General features: G+C 47.7%; 1 protein-coding gene across 1 annotated transcript; it reads left to right on the top strand.

The window, feature by feature from the left end:
* Positions 1-1,756: 1,756 nt before the first annotated feature.
* Positions 1,757-19,979, top strand: LOC118623482 (gap junction alpha-3 protein-like). The gene is made up of 2 exons (XM_036251124.1): positions 1,757-1,812; positions 18,433-19,979. The coding sequence occupies exon 2, from the start codon at positions 18,449-18,451 to the stop codon at positions 19,787-19,789; it is 1,341 nt and encodes a 446-aa protein (XP_036107017.1). The 5' UTR covers positions 1,757-1,812; positions 18,433-18,448; the 3' UTR covers positions 19,790-19,979.
* The last annotated feature ends 3,199 nt before the right edge of the window (positions 19,980-23,178 follow it).

Here is a 23,178-nt window from a genome sequence, read left to right as displayed (position 1 = left end):
CAGAAGACTGCCATCTTTCATGATTTAGCTTTTTGGTCCCGAAGGTCTCCAGGAGAAACTATTTCAATGGCATAGAAGAGACTGGAAGAAAATACGATGGGATGTTCATGCTGATACCTCTGAGCGGAGCGGAGAAATCGGACTTCCACTTTGACTTTGTATGCTTCTGTATTTACTTTGTAATGCAAATCATTTTAACTATATGTCAATGAAAAGTTTAAAATAATGGCAATATCCTATTTCCATTTATTACCCCAGGAATACCAATAATAGTTGTAAGTTACAAGTATTATGAACTTTAGTTCGTTAGTTTAAAAAAAAAAAAGTGTGTGTGTATATATATATATATAGAGAGAGAGAGAGAGAGAGAGAGAGAGAGAGAAACTACTCATATGCTTCTCAGAGAGAATAAAAAATATTTGAAGACCTTCTTGAGTAATATTTGTCAATTAAAAAAATATCATAGTCTACAAAGCTACCACCTACTGCACACACACACACACACACACACACACCTCTGAGTTCTACAAAGGGAATAGGTTCCAGATGTGCCCGGGGACGCTTGGTTTTCTTTCTCCCTGGGACACCTGGACAGGTAAACTCTCCAGGGCAGGCGGACTGCTAATCAGAACAGATGTCAGCCCTGATGAAGGCCGCCGGTGGAAGCTGCTCCACGGGGATTTGAAAACAGCCAGTTTTGCCCCATTCGTGCGATAAACCCACCACTCCTAAAGGCAGCTCTGAGCCCATTTTCAGCGTGTAGAATGGCCAGCAAAGTTCAGTCCCCTAACACCTGTGACAGACCCCGCGGGCCAGTCCAGGCTGGACCCTGGGGAGCGACCTGAGCTGAGCCAGCCGAGCTGGCACGTCACAGCGAGTCCTTCCTTGGTCTTGCCCTGTGTCGCATGTTCCCTGTCAAGTGCGGGGAGGTCATCTCTGAGCAGGAAAGAAGAGGGGCGTTCAACTTCTACCCGGAGGCCCGCAGATCAGGCTTCGCTCCTGCCCGGTCACCAGGACCAGTGGGAATGAGTGACGGCGGTGCCCTCCCTATCCCCTCAGCGGGACCAGGTCTCAAGCGCATCCGAACAAGTTCTTAAATGCACAAGGGCCCCTCTGCCCGCGGCCCCTGCGAGTGGTGAGCTAGCGAGGAGCCAGGCTGGCGGCGCTAATTCAAGTTCCCCGGCTGTGTCCCCAGCAATCGGCCAGGGGCCAGGCCGCTCCAGCTGCTCCCTCTCGTTCGTGCCCCGCGCCTCCCCTCTGCTGTCCGGGAACAGCAGCCACCAAGACCAGGGTTCCCCGCCCCTCTCCGCCCCTGCCAGGGCACAGCAGCCACAAAGACCCGGTACCCTGCTCCCACGTGAGAGGATGGTGGGGGTGGGAGTCCGGGGCTGGTCCGGAAAGGGGCACGGTGGTGATGCAAGCGGAGAGGCAGGCGGGTGGAGGGATGCAGGTGGGAAGGTGCGGGTGCGGGGGCAGGTTGTGTGTGAGGATGTGGAACTCAGGGCGAAGGGTGCGTGAAAGGAGAGCGAAAGGCAGGAGTGGTGGGCGTGGGATGTGGCCCGCACTGGGCCCTGGGTTCCCTGGCGCCACCCGGCGGGAACTGGGACGGACGCTCGGGGACGGGGGCGGGGCGGGGCGCGGCGGGGCTGCGGCGGAGGTCGGGGAGCGGAGCCTGGGGACAGCCGGGATGGCCGCGGGGCGGGGAGGCCGGGCTCTGGCGCGGGGCGCGCGTGTGCAGCCGTAGCGAGCAGGTAGAGGACGCTCTGGTCCAGAGCAGCAGGAGCGCTGTCCCGGGGCGCGGCCAGCGCAGCGGTAAGCACCCGGGGCCCCTACTAGCTCTCTGGAAGCCGGCCTCTGGGGATTCCGCTGGGAATCTTTGGGAAGTTGTGGGAGCAGCAGGGCTGGAGAGAGAGGTTCGGGACTTTCTGAGGTGCCCTTGGGGTAACTGAGGTTCCTGTGATGTTGGAAGTTCCTGCAGAACCCGGTTCTCAGCTGAGTAAAGGGTTCGGGGGGGGGGGGGGGGGGTCGTTCCTATGGGTGTCTCTCCCGAAGGTGGGAGAGCCGGATTTGCTCCAGAACTTCAGATCTGTGGGCTTCAAGGACTGTTTCAACCCCGGAGGCTCAGGGGACACAAGGCCCCGGGAAGGAGGGAGGGAGCGTCACCCCAGGCTGGTCCAGCAGCGCCAGGCTCTCTGCACAGCTTCTTGGTTTTGTCAGGAACGACGTTGCCTTGTACATCCCTCTAAGGAACCTTTTTAACATGATGTGGGTGGTGCGTGGTTTGTGTGTGGTGCGTGTGTGTGCGTGTGTGTGTGTGTGTGTGTGTGTGTGTGTGTGTGTGTGTGTTTAAAGAAACCCTTCAGCGATCAGTTCGAGGACCTGCTTTTTTACCTATATGCTGGTTAGTGTATGTTCAAGTACAAGAGCCGCCAACACTTACCTGACCACAGTGACCCTTTCTTTTAGGGGCTGTCCTGCCAGTTAGTGGCAGGGACGTGCAAGTACTTGCTTTGCTGTCTGAGCTCTAGTGGACAGAATTCCTCCTAGGACGCAGAGCTCCCCCTCATGAGTATTTGTGACCTGGGCTTTAGAGTCAAGTGGAGTTCTCCAGTTTTTATTCTATCGATAGTGCCAAAATACGCCATTTAAAAAATGGTTATATACAAACAGCTGAGACGTGAATTCTGTGTTGGTCTCCTGGACCCAAGAACTCAGAATGACGGTGACTTACGTGTCACTTCACTAGCAGTCCATCGTGAGCTTTGAGAAACAGCAAAGCAGACAGTAAAAGTTCAGAGACGAAATGGGGATTCATTTCCCAAAGATCAGTGTTCAAAGCAAACATCAGCTCATTTGGCCCATATTCCACGGGTGCTGCCGTTTAGTGCACGTTGAGATGAGCATCTAATAAGGGGAACCCAGAATTTCCTGTGAAGTAATTCACAGAAGCTCCACTGCTGTAACTGCTAGACAGAGCCGTGTAGGTTAACCAGCACAGGTTAACCAGCTCGGAGCTGCCTCAGGTCAGGGCATGTGAAACAGTTCACGGTTTGCCAACCAGAGTTTTGACCCAATTTCTTTGAATAATACTTACATTTTCAGTGGTGTTCATTTCTTTTTTAAATACTTTTTTTATTTTTCAATTAGAGTTGATGTACAATATTACATTAATTTTAGGTGTACAATCCAGTGATTACACATTTATTTAACCTATGAAGTGATCACTGCAATAAATCTTGTCACCCATTTCACACCATATATCATTATTAAAATATTGGTGTTCATTTTTTTAACATCTGAAACTTAAAATTAATTCTCTGTATTTATCACAGCCATTTATAAAACCTCACTCATGTAGAGAATTTAACCGATAGTCTTTCAGATGTTACAATTACTTGACATGCACCTAACAGAGATTAAAAAGGATATACATTTTTTAGGATTTTATTTCAGTATTGCATATGATACATTAGTAAACACATTGATTGTGTAATGCACTAAAATATTATGAGAACATTCTAAACAGTGTAAAGGCCTTTGAGAAGCATTTGACCCTGTACAGAAACCCCGGGTTCATCTTGATTATTGTCCAGTCTCCTCCTCCCACCCCTCCAGTGGATCATGGCCACACCAACACTATGTAGCACTTGCCAAATTATATTTTGATTAGTTTTTTTACAAACCTGCTTCTCCCATAGACTGTGAATGAACATCCTGAGGGTAAGAGCCACATCTTAATTATTTTGGTATCCTCAGTGCCACAGACATATAGGTGTTTGATTAATGTTTCCTTAATTGAAGAGGGGGAAATATCCAATACATGTGACTGTACACAGCACACATGTGTCTCTAAAAAACAGTATGTTTTGGCAATTTTAATAAAATAGTGATAACATTCAATCTTAATTTTCATTCTTGCAGTGGTGGAAAATTCCTCATCATGATTTCTAGGTTAGTATTCTACTGCTTACTTTTTAAAATCTCTGTATCTTTGAAGTTATGATATCAACAATTTTTTCACTCTTACAGTTTCTTTAATTTAATTGAAGAATTAGTAGTTTGCTTTAAATTTGCTATTAACAAACTAATGATACTAAATATAAAAAACACTTAATGTTTTCATTCATTATCTTCATGAATTATTGCTTATTTATTCATGAGACTTGATTTCCCATTAGCTTTAAAATGAATCTTTTATCCCAGAACATAGAAGAGATTTCTAGTTATATATTAATAAAAATAGAGTTAAATAAGAAAAGTTAAATTATATGCATATTATAGAAATTGTTATTTCTGCCCTGGCCAGTTTGGCTCAGCAGTTAGAGCATCGGCCTGAGATCCAGAGAGACCTGGGTTCAGTTGTCACTAAGGGCACATACCTCGGTTGCAGTTTGTCCCTGACCCTGTTTGGTCATGTGGGTGGTAGCTACTCGATGTGTCCCTTTCACGTCGATGTTTCTCTCCTCTCTCTCTCCCTCCCACTCTGTCTGAACAAAAAATGGAAAAATGTCCTTGGGTGAGGATTAAAAAAAAGAAATTATTATTTCTGCAAACGCAGAAAACATTTCAACAGATGTAATTTATGTCAGTAATATAGACTAATAAAATACCATAATTATAAGGCTATGAGGGTTTGTTTACTAAACAAGAGGAAAGAGAATATCTGAATTTGCTTTAAACTAGTAATTCCAATTTATACGATGAAGTAACTGGACTGTTATTAGCATATCACTAAGATTTAACAATTTTAATCACTCTGAACTGGAAGAAAGTTGAAAGCTTAAAATATACACTAAAACTTGTTTTCAAACATGTTTTCAAGTGTGGTGGAGATATGACTCAAAAGGCAGCTGTTGTGATCGGAACAGCCGGCCTGGTGTGTGATCCGGCGGTCCCGGGGAGGGGAAGGCATGCCGGCAGCCTCAGATCTGCGAGCTGTGTGGCCTTCGAAGGTCACCACACCCTCTCTGGGTTCCATTTCCCAATCTGTAGAATGAGGAGAATAAAGTAGACCACTTCTGAGGTTCTTCTAGCTCTAAACTGCTTTGATTCCATGTTCCTTCCATGGACAATAAGTAACATTCTTGAAAGATGTAATTTGGATTTATATAGAAAAATTACTTGTAACCAACTTCTGTGCTTATAAAGCCAGTGCATGGCATGCTCTTCAGACCGTCTTATCTGGTGTTGCCGATATGACGAGGTCCTTCTCAGAGCTGGGGTACACCGAAGTGCCCCTGTTATTTTCTTTCTTGTAATTTACCCTTGCCCCAAGCCACCCTTCAGAAAGTGATGTACTAGTAAATTCATTTTTAATTTAGTGATTAAATTAAACTAAGTAGAGATTTTTTAAAATTACTTATTAAAACCGTGAGGACTAATGTTGAATTGAAGTATGTTAAAATGAACACATTAGTGAATTGTCTAAATAACATGTTTAAATACGTGAAAAATTCTAATGGTGTTGGTAGGTCTTTCAGAGAAGTGATTTAAAAACCTCATTAATTTAATGATTGACAGGAGAAACTTGAGGACTGACAAAGTACTTGAGCAGGGACTATATGCGAATGGTTGGAAAGGGAGTCAGTGTGGCAGGAACAGCCTTGGAAGACAGTCACATGTCCAACTACATGCCAGACTACCCACATTTCCCTGTCAGTTGAATTGAAGCTAGCCTGGCTGTTAACTTTCTCATTTAATGTTGAAACACTAACTGTGGAAAGGATGATTTAATACCAATTTCTGGAGGGAATGATTACTTTATTCAAGTAAGTAGTGTTAATTTTGCCATTCTTTTTTTTTTAATCCTCACCCGAGGACATAGATAGAGCGGGAGGGAGAGAGAAAGGAAGAGAGAGAGAAACATCAATGTGAGAGAGACACATTGACTGGCTGCCACCCACATGACCCCAACCGGGGCGGGAACAAATGGCAACCGAGGAACATGCCCTTAGCGGAACCAAACCCAGGTCTCTCTGGTCCGTGGGCCAACACTCCAACCCCTGAGCCAGACTGGCCAGGGCTAATTTTGCCATTCTTGAGTATAAAACATTGAAGACATTTGTTTTTAAACTAACAGAGTTGTTTAAATTGCTTTCAACTTAAAATTAGCTCTCACCAAGCTTTTCAGTCACAGAAGGTTTAACTGATGAGAACTGATGAGTTCTTTCCTTTGACTAAAGAGGAAACGTGTTAATCATGTTTGCCTTAGCCAAATGCAGATATAAGAGCATAAGACTTTTCAGGTAAGCACAAATGATGAAAATCCCCACACGAAAGAGAACAATATAAGGATAATAATAACAATACATGAATGGCAGGCACTATTGTAAGTGCTTTCCATACATTCTTATTTAATAAATAAAATAAGTAGATTAAAAGTAGAATAAAAACTATTTCATGTTTCTGGATATTTATTCTCTGACAATAAAACTGTATAACCCCAGCAGTGCTTTAAAATTATTAATAAAGAACCTGGGAAATCAGTGCTTTATCATTTCACTAACTCAGTTCTGGGTGAAACTGATGTTAACTACCAGATATTAGATTACTGAAAAGTTAAGCAAATAAACCCATCTGTTTTTTCATTTAAAATTAGAGAAGAATGGACTGAGAGGTCCTGGTTGGATTCCAGATCAGAGCACATGCCTGGCTTGCAGGCCTAATCCCCAGTAGGGGGCGTGCAGGAGGCAGCCGATCCATGCATCTCTTACATCAATGTTTCTCTTGTTCTCCCTTCCTCTCACTCTAAAAAAAAAACAGTAAAAACATATTTTTTAAAAAATAAATAAAAACAAATAAAAGACTCATAGCATGTTTTTGTAGATTTATTTATATACTATAAATATACCATATATGATAAGACATTAAAAATAAATAAATCCTAAATTTTTTTTTTATCTTCACCTGAGGAGATTTTTCCATTTTTTGTTCAGATAGAGTGGGGAGGAAGAGAGAGAAAGAGAGACATCGACGTGAAAGGGACACATCGAGTGGCTGCCACCCGCACGACCCAACCAGGGCCCGGGACAAACTGCAACTGAGGTACGTGCCCGTAGCGGAACCGAACCCGGGTCTCTGGACCTCAGGCCGACGCTCTAACTGCTGAGCCAAACCGGCCAGGGTGTAATTTTTTTTTTTTTTTCATCCTCACCCAAGGACATTTCTCCATTTATCTTCAGAAAGAGTGAGAGGGAGGGAGGGAGAGAAAGAAAGAGAGAGAAACATCAAAGTCGACTGGTCGCCTCCCCCACGACCTCAACCAGGGCCAGGATGAAGCACAACCAAGACACGTGCTCTTGACCAGAATTAAACCCGCGCCTCATTGGCCCACGGGTGGGCACTCTAACTGCTGACCCTAACCGGCCAGGGCAGCCCTAACTCTTTTTTAAACATATCAAAGCTGGCTGTAATAAACTTTTAAAAAAACTAATATTTGCCCAGCTGGTATGGCTCAGTGGTTGAGCATCAACCCGTGCACCAAGAGGTCACGGTTCTATTCCTGGCCAGGTTGTGGGTCTGATCCCCAGTGGGGGGCATGCAGGAGGCAGACAATCGATGTTCTCTCTCATTGATGTTTCTTTTTTTTTTTTTTTATCCTCACCCGAGGACATTTTTCCAACCTTTGTACAGATAGAGTGGGAGTGAGAGAGAGAGAGAGAGAGAGAGAGAGAAACATCGACGTGAAAGGGACACATCTAGTGGCTGCCACCCACACGACCAACCAGGGCCGGGGACAAACTGCAACCGAAGTACGTGCCCTTAGCGGGAACCGAACCCGGGTCTCTCCGGACCGCAGGCCAACGCTCTAACCGCTGAGCCAAACCGGCCAGGGCTCATTGATGTTTCTATCTCTCTCTTCCTCTCCCTTCCTCTCTCTAAAAATCAATAAAAAAATTTTTTTAATAAATAAATAAAAAGACTAATATTTTAGAAACCTAGAATAAATAATATCTGGAACCAAACAAAGGAATCTAACTAAAAATACTGTACAGTTTCAATAACAATAAAATACCATGAATAACTTTACGACAGTAAATTTGAAACTTAGATGAAATAGAAACTTTTCTTAAAGTTTGACTTAAGAAATAACAAACCAGTCCAGCTGGTGTGGCTCAATGGATTGAGTGTCATCCTGTGACTGAAAGATCCCAGTTTGATTCCTGGTCAGGGCATGTGCCCAGGTTGTGGGCCTGATCCCCAGTGACGGGTGTGCAGGAGGCAGCTGATCAATGTTTCTCTCTCACATCAATGTTTTTATCTCCCTTGCCCTTCCTTCCTCTGTAAAAAAAAAAAACAATAAAAACATTAAAGAAAAGAAATAACAAACTAAGTTCATTTAAGAAATAGCACACATTTATATGAACAATTAATTAAATTGAATTTATAATCAAGTCTTCCTCCAAAAAACTCTCAAAACGTGATATTAGTCCTCAAACTCTTTTATAGGAGATTCTTATAAAAGCTTATTTAAGGAATTTATACTTTTTCAGGCTAAAACAACTTTCACAGTAAAATCTAATAACAGTACCAAAAAGTCCACATTGTGCTAGAAGTTCTGGCCCATACAAGAAGACAAGAAAAAGAAATAACAGGAATTCGGACGAGGAGAGGAAAACACAAACCTGCCCTTAGCAGCAGATGACATGATGCGTGTCTTCCACAGACCCAAAGGCCTGTCATCACCACGAGAACTAGAAAGGACTTCCTGGCAGTTTGCTGGCTATAAGACTAATATATAAAGATAAGTTTCTATGTTGTAACCAATCAGGAATTATAATACAAAAACTGTTTAGAACAAAAAAATTGGAAAAACTATAAAATATCTAGGAATAAATCTAACACAAGATGCGTGCGGCCTTCAGGGCAGTGTCCTGACGCTCCACCGAAGGGCAGAACCGAAGCTCTGCACCTGGGGACAGAGGTGCTTATTGGTGAGAAACTCGATTGTAAGGAAGTCAGTTTGGTTCATCTACAAACTGATTGCAATTCCCATCCAAATCATGTCTCACATTTTTGGGGAACTTGACAAGCCGTACCTAAATTTCACATGGAAGAATAAAAGGCTAACCTATATTGAAGCAACGTTGAAGATCACAGTGGGAGCCGTGTGTGATCGGTATCACAGGGATCTATAACCGTGGCTGTTGGGCGTCCCGCTGGTGGGTATGATTGTTATGGGGAGTCCTCAGTCCTTTTCTTCTGGAGATGAAATACAAATGCCACGTGTTATTTAATCTGCAAGTTCAAAGGTTGCGTTTTTTTTCTTTTCATGCTCGTCTTTGTGAGTGAACTTTTCCACATACTGTGACTCTTGATGGGTCTCTAAAATCTGTTTTACATCTTGCTTTTTGTTCTTAGTAGCTCAGACAAAGCTACATGTTGGGATCAACTTCACAGAGTAGAAGAAAAAAAGAGTCTTTTGTTATTTTGACACATTTATTTTGAATTATTTTTCCTTTTTCAAGAGTCAGAACAGAATTATGAAAAAAGTGTGAAAATCACATAACACCTTGGGGTGGGTCTCCTGGCATTGGGGAATTACTGTCTTAATGGTGACAGCTTGAAACAGGCAGGTAAGGGATGAGAGAGGCTAATGGAATCTTTCTACTGGCAGAAAAGTTCACTAGATAAGCCCCTTGTAATTGTACCATATTCATGACAAGTTCAGCCTACTATGTTCTTGTAGATTTGTGCCAAGTAAAGGATGGCAAAAATTCACATTTGGGCTACCCGTGCCCCATACTCAACCTCAGCAGATCCTTGATGACCATGGACTTGTGACTCTCAGAACCTACTCCATGTGTTCCAGGTAATCACAAACATTAACAAAATTAATTTGCCTGGCCCTAGTCCACATTATAGGATGTCTAATTTGTAAGTCAAGGAACAGTGGTTTTTTTGTTTGTTTGTTTTTTTATCCTCACCGGAGGACATTTTTCCATATTTTGTTCATATAGAGTGGGAGGGAGAGAGAGAGAGAGAGAGAGAGAGAGAGAGAGAGAGAGAGAGAGAGAGAGAGAAACATCGACGTGAAAGGGACACATCGAGTGGTTGCCACCCGCACGACCAACCAGGGCCGGGGACAAACTGCAACCGAGGCACGTGCCCTTAGCGGGAACCAAACCTGGGTCTCTCCGGACCGCAGACCGACGCTCTAACCACTGAGCCAAACCGGCCAGGACAAGGAACAGTGTTTTTAGTTGTAATATATTGTTACAAAAGGGGGTCTAGTACAATACAAGTCACACTTTTCTTGTTACTCCATTCCAGGGTCTTTCCTAAAACTGACGTTTCCTGAGGGCAGCTCTTTCCAGACTCCGGAGGACACAGGGCTTGGTCTTCAGCCCCCTTATCTTCTCCCCGCCCCTCAGACTATCTCAGGCCAGCATCAGGGTCAGATGATGACCTCCAAATGCTTATCTCCAGTGTCCACACTCACAAGTCTAATAGACGTTTCCAAGGTAACATTTTCAAACAGAGCTCATGATTGCCATCCCGCAAACCTGTATGTTGTCCTCTGATCTCCCCATGTTGGCAAATGATAGTTCCGTTTCTCCAATTCAGGGCAAAACCCTTGGCATTCTCCTCAGCTCCTCTCTGCCCCACCCCGAAACCCCACCCGTCGGCACTTTGTGCTGGTCCCACTTCAGACTATGTGCAGACTTGGCCACTGCGCACCACCTCCTCTGCTTCCACCATCTCCTTTCTGGGTTACGGTTCAGCCTCCTCACCGGGCCTTCTCCTGTCCCATTGCCCTCCCCACCCCCAATTCACCAGAGCCAACCGGGGTGGTCCTGTGAAGATGTGAGTCGGTTATGTCACTGTGCTCAAAACCCTCCGTAGGTTCCCAGCTCACTTGGAGCACAGCAGAAGCAAAGCCTGAGTTGTCACTGCTGTGACCTGCCTGCCTCCCCACCTACCTCTCTGACCTGCTTGGTCACCTGTCCCCTCCTGGCTGGCTCTGCTCCAACCATTCTGTCCTTTCCATCCGGAGCCCTCCCGGTCTGCTCCCTCCCTAGAGCCCAGCTCTGCTGGCCACTCCGCCTCCTATCAGGGGCTCAGGGCTTCGCTGAGAGGTCACCCTCTCAGCCCACCCAGCAGTCCTCTCTGACCCTACACTTCCCTCCATACTCACCCCCAGCTCTCTGTCTGTCCGCGACACTCACAACATCTGGCATCTCTTCCATGGGGCGTCTTTCCCACCAGAGGTACGTTTCTCCGGCCATGTTTCTGTTCTGTTCAGCACCAGGGCCTGGCAGACAGGCCTCCCTCAGCCCTGCTGCAGGGCTTCATCCTGCACACAGACTCGGCCTCTGGGGGAGGGCAGCAGGTGGAACCCAACTCGTTCTCCTCCACCCTGTCCACTCCCTTGTTATGAAACGTGCCTTCTTCTCAAGGCTCAAGTCCTGCCCTTGCCTGAGAACTTGACCTTCCTTGGACTTCACTGAGCAGAGACATGTCAACACTTGGGAGAACTCTGTCCCATGCCTCCGCTCTCACCCACTGCCTGTTCCTCCACTCAGCCTGGCTGCCTGCTGAGCAGCCTGCGCCCTGTCCTCCTCCCGCAGGGTCCCATCCCAGGTCAAACACCCACAGCCTTCTGGATCTTGAAAACACCTCCAACAGGCCACTGCCCTCCCTTCCCCATGTTGTGTCTCTCCTTCCTTTAAGTTCCAGATTCACTGACCAGGGACTGACTCCTGCTTCCACTACTGCCATATGCTGCCTCTTAACCCCGTGCCCAGGCTTTGGGTTTTGTCCCCTCCTGTCACTTGAGAACCATCCGAGGCCTCCATATTGTTAGGTTACAGGGCCTCTTCTTCATTTCCATCCTTCTGGAAGGCTCTGACACACCTTGACATTGTTGGTCACCTTCTGCAAAGTCCTCCACAAGCCTCCTCAAGTCTGGGCCGCCCCAGCTCTGCTTGATGATGCTCTCACGGGAATGTGCCTTCTGAGACCCGAGGGCATCGGCAGGGGAGTCGGACTGCCCGCCCGGTCCCGGTGACCTTGCTCCCAGCCCCGCCCAGTCCCTTGCACCTGCCGGCCCTGTGGTGCTGGTACTTACAAGCACGCAGGGCTACCCTGACCATGTTCCTTCTATGGTTAGAATTTTCTAAAGGAACGTTGCCAGAAGACTAAGGGTTTGAAACAACAATGAAAATAAAAAGAGAGGTTAAACAAGTTTTCAGGGCGTAAATTCCAAGAACCTAATAAAACCTAAAGACTGTGGCCTCTCGCCCTGGCCGGTTTGGCTCAGCGGTTAGAGCGTCCACCTGCGGTCCGGAGAGACCCGGGTTCGGTTCCCGCTAAGGGCACGTACCTCGGTTGCAGTTTGTCCCTGGCCCTGGTTGGTCGTGCGGGTGGCAGCCACTCGATGTGTCCCTTTCACATCGATGTTTCCCTCTCTCTCTCTTCCTCTCTCTCCCTCCCACACTGTCTGTACAAAATATGGAAAAATGTCCTCGGATGAGAATTAAAAAAAAAAAAAAAAGACGGTGGCCTCTCTGTGAGAACTGGCCAGGCGCACACTGAGGGTGGTCTCCAGCTCTGCTTGGTCTCAGGCCCTCAGCCCCTGGTCAGATCCCGGCCCTTCGCCAGGCACCCCCCACACCGGCGCCTTTTAGGCACCCAGGGCAGCGGGTCGGTTCTGCATCCTCTTCATCTCTTGTGCTGCGTTTCCCACGACGTCGTCTCTAAACTCTGTCCTTGGCACGGTGGCCCCCACCCGGGAGCGGAGGAGCCACCCTGTAGACCCTGTTCCCAGCTGCTCCTACCCCACGGCTCCAGCTTCCTGCCCGACACTTGCCCGCAAATCTCCCAGCACTGCTCCCCATCCAGCCACACGCCAGCCAGCGTTCCCGGCCTCTTCCACCCCAGCCAGCGCCTGCCCCCGCGTCCTCCTCTTCCAATCCCCTCACTGTCCTGCTCACCGGGCCCAGGCACCTGGGACTTGTCTTTCCTTCGTACCTCTCACCTCGGGCTCTGCTCAGACACTACCCGCTGCTTTATTCTTGTCTTCAGAAAGTGTCTCCTGTCTGTCCTTCCTCTTTTCCATTCGCCCCTCCTGTCATCCAGCCGGGCCTTCGACACTCACTCCAAGGTCACATACCCTTCCTGAGTCCCTGCGGGCTGTGGAGGGGGGACCCTTCTTTCTTGAACGACACTTGAGCACCTCTCTCCCCCGCCAGGGGCTAGTGGCTCCCCAGTCCTCTGGTTCGTGTGCACCCCCAGTGCTGACAGAACGCCATTGTGCAGACATGGCCACAGCCCAGCTGCACCTGCACCCGCAGCCCTTCAGCCCACAGCCCTCTCACCCGGCGCCGGCTCAGTCACAGGTCACACGTGCTCCACTCCACGGGGACCTCGCCCTGTTCTGAATGCACTCCCTTACTCTCCCTTCTACCCAAAGCCACGTCTCCGAAGCCCAGCTCAAGTTCCACTGCTCCCTGGCTGCACCTTTTAATACGAATGCCCCTCTCTGGGGTCCCTCTGCCCTTCTAGAGCTCCCCATTCTCCTGAACTTTCCCGCCTCCGCAGGTAGATCTTAGGATGGAGACCAGCTTACGTCAAAGATACAGCACGTTCACGCACAAAGGTGGAGTTGCAGGGCGCACAGGAAGCTTCGTGCCCACAGTGCTGGGCCAGGTCTTCTTGGGTGGTGCCCACTGGCCTTGGCTCTTGTCCTGCGCCCCAGAGGCAGGGGTCCAGCAGCGTGGAGGGAGGGGCTGGCGCCAAGGAGAGTTAGGGGTCTTGTGACGGTCTGGGGTCGATGGATCCCTCCAAGCCCAGCGGGATGGCTGTGGGGTCTGTGCAGGAGTCAGAATTAATAGCTTGGAGGGGAAGCAGGATGTAACCTAGAATAATTCCCTGACTTCTGACATCCTTCAGGGAGGGTGGGCTGTTTCATGCTCAAGAATTAAGTTTCTCAATGAAAACTTGTCCTGTCTAAGAATGGCCGTCACAGTACGGGGCAAGGAGGCTGGTGGGATAGTGGAGACTGAGATTTCTCTGCAGAGCTCAAATGACTGAAGCAGACTTGGAAGCTTACTCTAAAAGAGGATTAACATTTGCCTACTTTTTCTTATTTCTATTTATTTTTTTAGCTTTGTCAAAACAAGGCCACTAAACATTTGGTTGTCTCCCCCAAAAACTGGGAGAGAGAGACGATTGCCTATTTTTTTTAGATCCCAGGGAGTAAAGTCTTGTTGGTTTATTTGCCTTTAAGCAATCCCTAAAAGTTAGTATTGTTAAGCCTCTTAGGATTCAACATGATAGGTTCTCATGCATACTCCCGCTGAGCCGCTTTCCGGCTGCACAGACGCCCCGGGAGCAGCGGCGCTGTCTGCAGTTCCAGGTCCGAGCTTCTGGCCCGTTTGAGCAGAGGCCACACAGAGGATGTCTTTCGGGCGTGGTCCGCCACTTTCGAGGAGCACTGTCTCCTTCCCGAAGTGGGCCCCTGGGCCTGACTTCCCTGTCCCAGAGGCAGTTCACTGGGTATGACCATGGCCCCACCTTACAGATGGAGGCACATGCGGTGAATCCGTGTGAGCTGAGTGAACTGTTTATGCAACATTTGCAGAGAGAGAGTCAGAAGGAAAGTAAAGTGTGGGGGAGGGAACAGATTAATCCGGGGAGTTATGTAGGTGGAAGGAGCACAGCGCAACTTGGAAGGAGGCTGCTCTAACCTCATGGGAGCAGGACAGGTGAGACCAGGAGCTGGCTGGCCGCAAGGGCAGCCCCAGAGCTCCTGCAGAGACCCAGCCTCCAAGAGCCCAGGGTGGAGTTAGGAGGCTGGGAGACGTCCATGTCCCTGCAATATCACTGGTCTTTCTTGCTCAATTTCCTAATCTCTGAAGTCAGTTAAGTAACCTGTGTTTGTCTCATTTATTTTTTAATTTTTTTAACTCATCTTTATTGTTGAATGTATTACAGATGTCCCCCCTTTTTATTCCTATTGACCCCCTCCTCCCCAATTGTGTCCCCTCCAGCCTTCCCCACACTATTGTTGGTGTCCTTTGGTTATGCACATATGCATAAAAGTTCTTTGGTTTATCTCATCTCGCCCTCCCTCCCCCTTCCCTTTGAGGTTCATCAGCCTAACAACAAATTTGTACTTCTTAATTCCTTCATCTTTTTTACCCATCCTCCCAGCCCCCACCCATCTGGCAAGCAACAGAAAGTTCTCAGTATCTAGGAGTCTGTTTCTGTTCAGTTTGCTCATTTTGTTTGCAGATTCAATTATTGATAGAGATGTATTAATTGCCATTTTATTGTGCATATTTTTGTTCTTCTCCTTTAAGAATACCCTTCAACATTTCATATAATTCTGGTTTGGTGGTGATGAACTCCTTTAGCTTTTTTGTCTGGGAAACTCTTGAGATGTCCATCAATTCTAAATGACAGCTTTGCAGGATAGAGTAGTCTTGGTTGTAGGTCATTGCTTTTCATCACCTTGAATATCTCTTGCCACTCCCTTCTGGCCTGCAAAGTTTCTTTTGAGAAAGCTGACAGACTTATGGGAGCTCCTTTGTAGGTAAAGAACTGCTTTTCTCTTGCTGCTTTTAAGATCCCTCTTTGTATTTCACCTTTGGCATTCTGATAATGATATGTCTTAGTGTGGTCCTCTTTGAGTTTATCTTGTTTGGGACCCTCTGTGCTTCCTGGACTTGTCTGACTGTTTCCTTCTCCAAGTTCAAGAAATTTTCTGTTATTATTATTTCAAATAGGTTTTCAATTTCTTGTTCTCTCTCTTCTCCTTCTGGCACCCCTATGATGTGAATGTTGGTACACTTGAAGTTGTCCCAGAGGCGCCTTATACCCTCCTCATTTTTTTGGATTTTTTTTTTTTTTTTTTTTTTTGCTGATCTGATTGGGTGTTTTCATTTCTGACGGGTTCATTTTTAAGTTGTTGATATTCTCACTAAGTTCCTTGAAGGTCTCATCAAGTTCCTTGAGCAACCTTATAACCAGTGTTTTTAACGCTGCATCTGATTGATTGCTTATCTCCATTATGTTTAATTCTTTTTCTGGAGTTTTGTTCTTTTCTTTTATTTGGGACATGTTTCTTTGTCTTCTCATTTTGGCTGCTTCCCTGTGATTGTTTCTATGTATTAGGTAGTGTTGCTATGTCTCCTAGGCTTTGTAGGGTGGCCTATTGTTGTAGGTGTCCTGTAGGATCCAGTGGCACAGCCTCCCTGATCCCCCAGCTGGGCCCTCGAGGTGCACCCCTCATGTGGACTGTACCCTCTTCAGTTTTAATTGAGTCTTGATTGCTGTTTGCATGTCAATGAGAGGGATTTACTCGGCTGATCAGCTGCAAGGACTGGCTGTGCTCATTGACCACTGGCCTGTGACTACCTTGGAGGATCAGCTGTGTAGGGGCCACCACACAGAGCAAGACTTACTTCATCAGGGCTCTGGTACCCACTGAGTCCCCTCATTGAGTGTGTCATTTGTGGAGGTGGTTGGGTGGTAGTGCTTTGCAGTGTTCTGAAGCTGTCCACTGGGTGTACTGGCTCTGGGGAAAGGTCAGCCACTGCCTGTGTTCTACCCGGGGCCACCCAGCATAAGCTACAGAGTGATCTGCAGATGGCTGCTGCTTGTGCTGGGCTTGGACGTGCCGCAGCAAAGCCAAGTTGTGAACCAAGGCTGGCTGCTTCTAGTGCCAGGCCTGGGGCCACTTAACAAGAGGTATGGGGCTCACTGAGACCAGATGCTGCTTGTTTGAGAGATTTTAGGAAACTCTGAAGTAGGATCCAAGACACGCCACTCCTATGGTAATGCCACCGGAAACAGTTTGGTGGGCCCGAAAGTTGGGTGGGGCAGGGCCTCAGGGAATCACCAGGGCAGGGCAAACAGTGTGAACCAAGTTGCTGGAGTCCCAGGGAAGGGCTCACCAAACATCAGCCTTCGCCAGCACATCTGTCCAGGAGAAAGCCACCTCTCCAGTCCTCGTCCCAAGGCCAAACAACTCAGTTCTTCCCTGTATGTCTCTGGTGCCCCTCAAGCTGCCTTCCCTCCGAGCTTAGAGGGAGCAAGTCTGAGTAAGTCCATTCGCAGGCCCTTTATTTATTTATTTATTTATTTATTTATTTATTTATTTATTTTTCTTTATTGATTTTAGAGAGAGAAGAAGGGAGAGGGAGAGATAGAAACAATGACAAGAGAGAACATAAATTGGCCGCCTCCTGCATGCCCCCCACTGGAGATTTTGCCCACAACCTGGGCATGTGCCCTGACTGGGCATCAAACTGGCAACCTCTTGGTGCATGGGTCATTGCTCAACCACTGAGCCACACCGGCTGGGCTACGTGCGGGCCCTTTAATAGGAGCTCCCTGGGGCTCCAGCAGCCTCAGCCTCCCTGAGTTTCAGTTCCCACTGGTTTTACAGCCAAAAGTGATGGGGATTCTCTTCCTGGCACTGGAACCTTGAGCTGGGCGCCTGGTGTGAGACAGGGACCCCTCACTTTTCAGGGAGGACCTTCCCAGCTGAGGTGTCCTCCTGATTTTTATCCACCACATGTGGGTGTGGGACCAGCCCGTCCGCCTCCATCCCTCCTACCAGTCTCCATGTGGCTGCTTCTTTAATTCAGTACTTGTAGGACTTCCATTCAGCTAGATTTCAGGTGGTTTTGAATGATGGTTGTTCTGTAGTTTAGTTGTAACTTTGATGTGGTTGTGGGAGGAGGCGAGTTGATCAGAAGTTCCCTGTTTGTCTCATTTAATTTATGCTTGTGTAGGGTAACTACAGTACTATATCGATATTGTAGACTATTATTAATGGTGGGTGGCACGTTAGTGGGCAATATGTACAGATATACAGAGACAGGTATTCATACCACACACATGTATGTGCATATGCACACTCGTACACAAATGAGTACACACACAGATACATGCACATATTTATGTGCACATATGTGGCACATGCACACAGACTCATATGCACACACATGCACATAGATTACAATGTGCACAGGCATACACACGTGAAAGTATTGTGTGTGCATGTTCATGTGCTCTTTGCACACATGACATGAAACATATACACACACATGCACTGTAAATGCATTCAGATACAGTACGTGGACTCACACCAAGACAGGTGTGCACACAGCTTAGATATGTACTCACATGCGTGTGCACATACATTCACATACATGTAACTGCTTGCATGTACAACATGCACACACATTTGTGCCAGAACCTTCATGTGCACATAGGGATAAACACATGTACACACAAACATATTCACATGAACACACAGGGCTTTGGAGAGCTCTGCAGCACATCCCACATTGGAAAGTGTTAGGACAGCCACCCAATGACTGCATTCCACCCCCACGAATGACAACACCTGTCCCTTTGGGCAGTTGGACTACAGCTCACCTGTCCTACCTGAGTATTAACAAGCATGTTCCCTTATAGGCCAGCGATCTGAAGCATGGGTGACTGGACCTTCCTGGGAAGATTACTGGAGAAAGCACAAGAGCAGTCTACAGTCATTGGCAAGGTCTGGCTGACCGTGCTGTTCATCTTCCGGATCTTGTTGCTGGGAGCCGGCGTGGAGTCAGTGTGGGGAGACGAGCAGTCGGGCTTCACCTGCAACACCCTGCAGCCGGGCTGCGAGAACGTCTGCTACGACAAAGCCTTCCCCATCTCCCACACCCGCTTCTGGGTGCTGCAGATTATCTTCGTGTCCACGCCCACCCTCATCTACCTGGGGCACGTGTTGCACTGCATGAGCATGGAGCAGAAGAAGAAGGGGCGGGAGGAGGAGCAGCTGAAGGGAGGCAGCTTGCACCTCACACCTGCTGGGCAGTGCAGGCCCAGCGACCACAGCCAGGACAAGCCCCTTCTGTGGAACATGCAGGGCAAGGTCCGCATTGCCGGGGCCCTGCTCCGGACCTATGTCTTCAACATCATCTTTAAGACGCTGTTTGAAGTAGGTTTCATTATCGGGCAGTACTACCTGTATGGCTTTGAGCTGAAGCCGCTCTACCACTGTGACCGGTGGCCCTGCCCCAACACCGTGGACTGCTTCATCTCCAGGCCCACGGAGAAGACCATCTTCATCATCTTCATGCTGGTCGTGGCCTGCCTGTCCCTCTTACTCAATGTGCTGGAGTTATACCACCTGGGCTGGAAGAAGCTGAAACAGGGTGTGACCAACCACTATGGCCCAGACACCCCTGAATCCAGGATGGGGGCCAAAAAACCTGGGGAAGTGAGCCCACCATCCTCCCACCCTGGTTTAGCCACCAGTACTGTGGGGTGCCCTCCTTACTGTACCCACTGTGCCTCTTCCCTGGGACAGGCAATGGCCGCAGCCTATCCCAGGGCCCTTCCGCCAGCACCAGACTTCAACAAGGCAGCCTTGTCCCAGACACAGGGGAAGGGCCACCCTGACCAATCCTACGACAGCAGCCACCACCTTCTAACGACAGAGCAGAACTGGGCCAACCAGGAGACCGAACAGCAGACTTCTGTGAGGATGGCCTCGCCCCCTGTGTCCACATCCTCCTCCTTTACGCCTCCAGGCAGCTCCCAGCCAAACCCTCAGGGGGACAGAGCAGGCAGCAAAGAGCCTGTCCTGCTGGGGGACAGGGCCGGCAGCACCTTGGGGGAGAGCAGACTGGCAGTGACTGCTGAGGAGGGGCGGCAGGCAGCGCCCCCCGATGTGGAGATGCACCCGCCACCTCTGCCCCCCACAGACCCCAGAGGGTCAAGCAAGGCCAGTGAGAGCAGCGGCAGTCGGGCCAGACCCAGTGACTTGGCCATCTAGTGGTGGTCTCTCCAGACAGCTTTGTGATGACCTCTTTTCTAGCAACAAAACCAAAGTGCACTTCACCTGAGTGCAGAGAGCACTGGAGCGGGGCAGGGGAAGATCAGCAGAGAGGCCAGGTTTCCTGTCAGGGCTGCTGCCCTAGTGCTGGAGGGGCCCGGGGGACTCCTGCTCCCCATGGGGGCGGGCAAAGTGGGGTGCAGGGCCGATGGCCTGTAATGATGATATTCACAGCCACCCAAGAGCCCAGAACCCAGCCACCTTCTCAGGTGTCTCTGTCTCTGTGGGGGACTGTTCTGCGGTGACAGGCAGGTGTCTGCAGTCACTTCCGTTTCTGCCACTAGGTTTTCTGTCCTGAGCTCCCCGAGCCTCTGGGCCGCTCAGAAGGCCACAGCTGCACTCAGCCCTCTCTCTGTTTGACACTTGAACTCCGAGTCGGAGTTCATTGGGGTATTCGCCAAACTGCACCTAAAGGGGACTGAGAGCAAGCCTAGGTAGTGTCATTTGAGTCTGAAGCCGCGCGTGAAGTCCAGGACACCCAAGCGCAGGCGGCATGACAAGTGGGACGAGCGGCAGAGCGTGTGGCGAGGGCGCGAGGCGGCCGGCAGGAACGCGGGTGGGGACGCAGCCCCAGCGAGAGCCCTTTTCACAGCTGAGGAGTCAATAACGTGGCAGGCAGTCTCTGTGCCTGTTTCGAAATCCTATTTGCTGCTTTGACTTGTACAGATAGGCCTACTTCCCCCACTTCCTCTCCTTCAGAAAACAGAAAAGAAATGTATTCCTGTCATGTGGATACTGACCAAATGCTGACTATTTGTCCCATTTCCCACTAGGAAGGATTTGAAATTTATTTTAAAAGCACTGCTTTGACTTCGTGAGTCAGCTAATTACTAGAGAATGTACCAAATAAAATAAAAGCAGGAAGTCTCTCAAGTGCCTTTCAAATACTTAAAGTTTTTGGATGGGAGGTTAAGAGTTAACAGCTGTTGCCAGAAAAAGTATCTCCCCAGATGAGAGAAGGCACTACCCCTTGTTAGCTGTGCCCGGGAACCTCTCCTGGCTCCTCGCCTTCTCTGTGGGCAGCCCGTTTGCTTTCTAACGTGTAAATAAAAGTGTCTGGGTTCACTCCTGGGTGAGTGCTTGTGTGATTTCATGCGCGTGCCGGGGACTGTCACCGCGTGGATGGCTGCTGTGACGGGCGAGGCTCTTTGTGGGGGTGGGTGTGGCTAAAAGATGAGGGAATTTCTGTCCTGCACACACGCAGTTCGTCTCAGCCAGTGGCTGAGCCTGTGCGCAGTGCTGATGCCGAGCCTGGTCCTCGTGTCCCTTTTCACCTCCAACAGCCACTGATTGTAGTTAGTCCTTATGCAGCAAAACAACCTGCACTGGCAATTTGATCTGTTTCTTTTTATGAATTCCTTTGTCTGATGATTCTTTTGTGACCCTATAACAGTCTGTTAAAGAGACTGTGATTCCTGTCCTCAGATTAATGCAAGCAGCTGCTTCCTTCGAGTGTTTTGCTGGCTGTGGCATGGGCCGCACCATCTCCCCGGTGTGAACATCGCTCACTTCCCATTCATTCCTGCAGCCCCTCTCCCGCAGCTCTGGCCTCTCAGGGAGCGTGGGCCATCTCTGGGATATGAGTTATGCCCTTCAACAGGTTCTCACTTCTCTCATACCAAAAGGGTACACCATAACATCCTCAGTAATAATACACATTTCCATTATAATATATTTTAAATACAGTAGATTGAACAAAATTGATTTATGATCAAGCATTTCTCTTTTAATGAATTCTCAAGACTGAGAAGCAATTTTAGCATTACAGAAAGCACTAAGAGACAAATTCCTTAACTACAAAAGCAAGATCACTATCATTGTTGGCTGCAAGACTATGTCTTTTATTACTGCCTTTATTAGACAGAGATGCGGCTAGTTGGGATAAGATACAAAACAGCTGACAAGAATACTGATAATTTGGAATGTATCCACTTTGCAAATCCAGCTAAAGCTGATAAGAGTTCTTTCCTATTCATTTGCGTTGACGATCTCATGAAATTTAAGTCTATTTTTACATGCCCTTTCAAAATTGTCTTGGGAAGCATTCCGTATGAAAAACTGCTTGCACATTAAGCTGCTTTTCAGGGTTTGCTCTTGTGCAAACAGAGACAGTGGTTCCGTAGTTTATGTTAAATATGGAAACTGAGCTCCACTCAGATGTCCAGGCAGTTGTATTCGAGAAAATATGGCATTGAGTGGTATAAGACCGAGCCAAGAACATGCTGCGTTCTAATGCCAGCCTAGCCTCCAGCTTGCCCTGTCAGCTCTACAATGAGTCTGTTGTGGAAGGGAGGGAGGCAAGGAAGGGTAGGAACAGTTAGTGTTACTGCCTAGAAGTAGATAGAAGACTGCTACTCATCACCCCTCTGTACTTCAAGTGGGCTGGAACCAAAACTGCCTGGATTGGGGCTTGGCATGTAGTAGGCACCTGATAGTGACCCAATGACTGAATGAATGAATGTGAATGAATGAATGAAACCTAGGTTCTGCTTGATCACCTGAACTTAATTGGACATAGATTGAAACATCAGTGAACATGGTATCAGAGAAGTATATATATTTGCCAGGGCCGGCTAATTCTGTCCATAAAATCAACTTTATTGAGATATAATTTGTATTTGCCACATGGGGATATGCCAAAAGTGTATCACCACAGTCAAGAATATTTCCATCACACTGAAAGGTCCCTTTTGCTTCTAGTCAGTTCTCCTTCACCACCTTCAGGCAATCACTAATCTGCTATCTGACATTATAGATTAGTCTTTTCCAGAATTTCATGTAAATGGAAACATACAATGTGAACTCTCCTCTGTTTGTCTTTTTCACTTAAATGTTTTCAAAATTCATCTCCACGGTTGCGGGTTTCAGCAGTGTTCTTTTTATTGCTGAGGATTCCAGCAATTGTCTCTTCACCGGTTAATGAACTTTTGGGTGGTATATTAGGGTTCTCCAGAGGAGAGGGAAATATATATACAGTTGATCCTTGAACAACACGAGTTTAAACAGGTACACTTATATGTGGATTTTTTGCAATAAATACTGAAAGTATATTTTCTGTTCCTTGTGATTTTTTAATAACATTTTTTCTCTAACTGTATTGTAAGAATATAATATATAATACATATAACTTATAAGATATGTGAATCAGCTGTTCGTGTTATCAGTAAGGCTTCTAGCCAACAGTAGGCTATCAGTAGTTACATTTTGGGGGAGTCAAAAGTTATATTTTCAGCTGCCCAGGGGATAGGCACCATTAACTCCCATGCTGTCCCAGAGTCGTGTGTGTGTGTGTGTGTGTGTGTGTGTGTGTGTGTGTGTAAAGAAGGAAT

Source organism: Molossus molossus, unplaced genomic scaffold (genome assembly GCF_014108415.1).
Source record: "Molossus molossus isolate mMolMol1 unplaced genomic scaffold, mMolMol1.p scaffold_m16_p_10, whole genome shotgun sequence".
Classification (NCBI taxonomy): Eukaryota; Metazoa; Chordata; class Mammalia; order Chiroptera; family Molossidae; genus Molossus; species Molossus molossus.
This window is presented reverse-complemented; position numbering and strand designations above follow the sequence as displayed.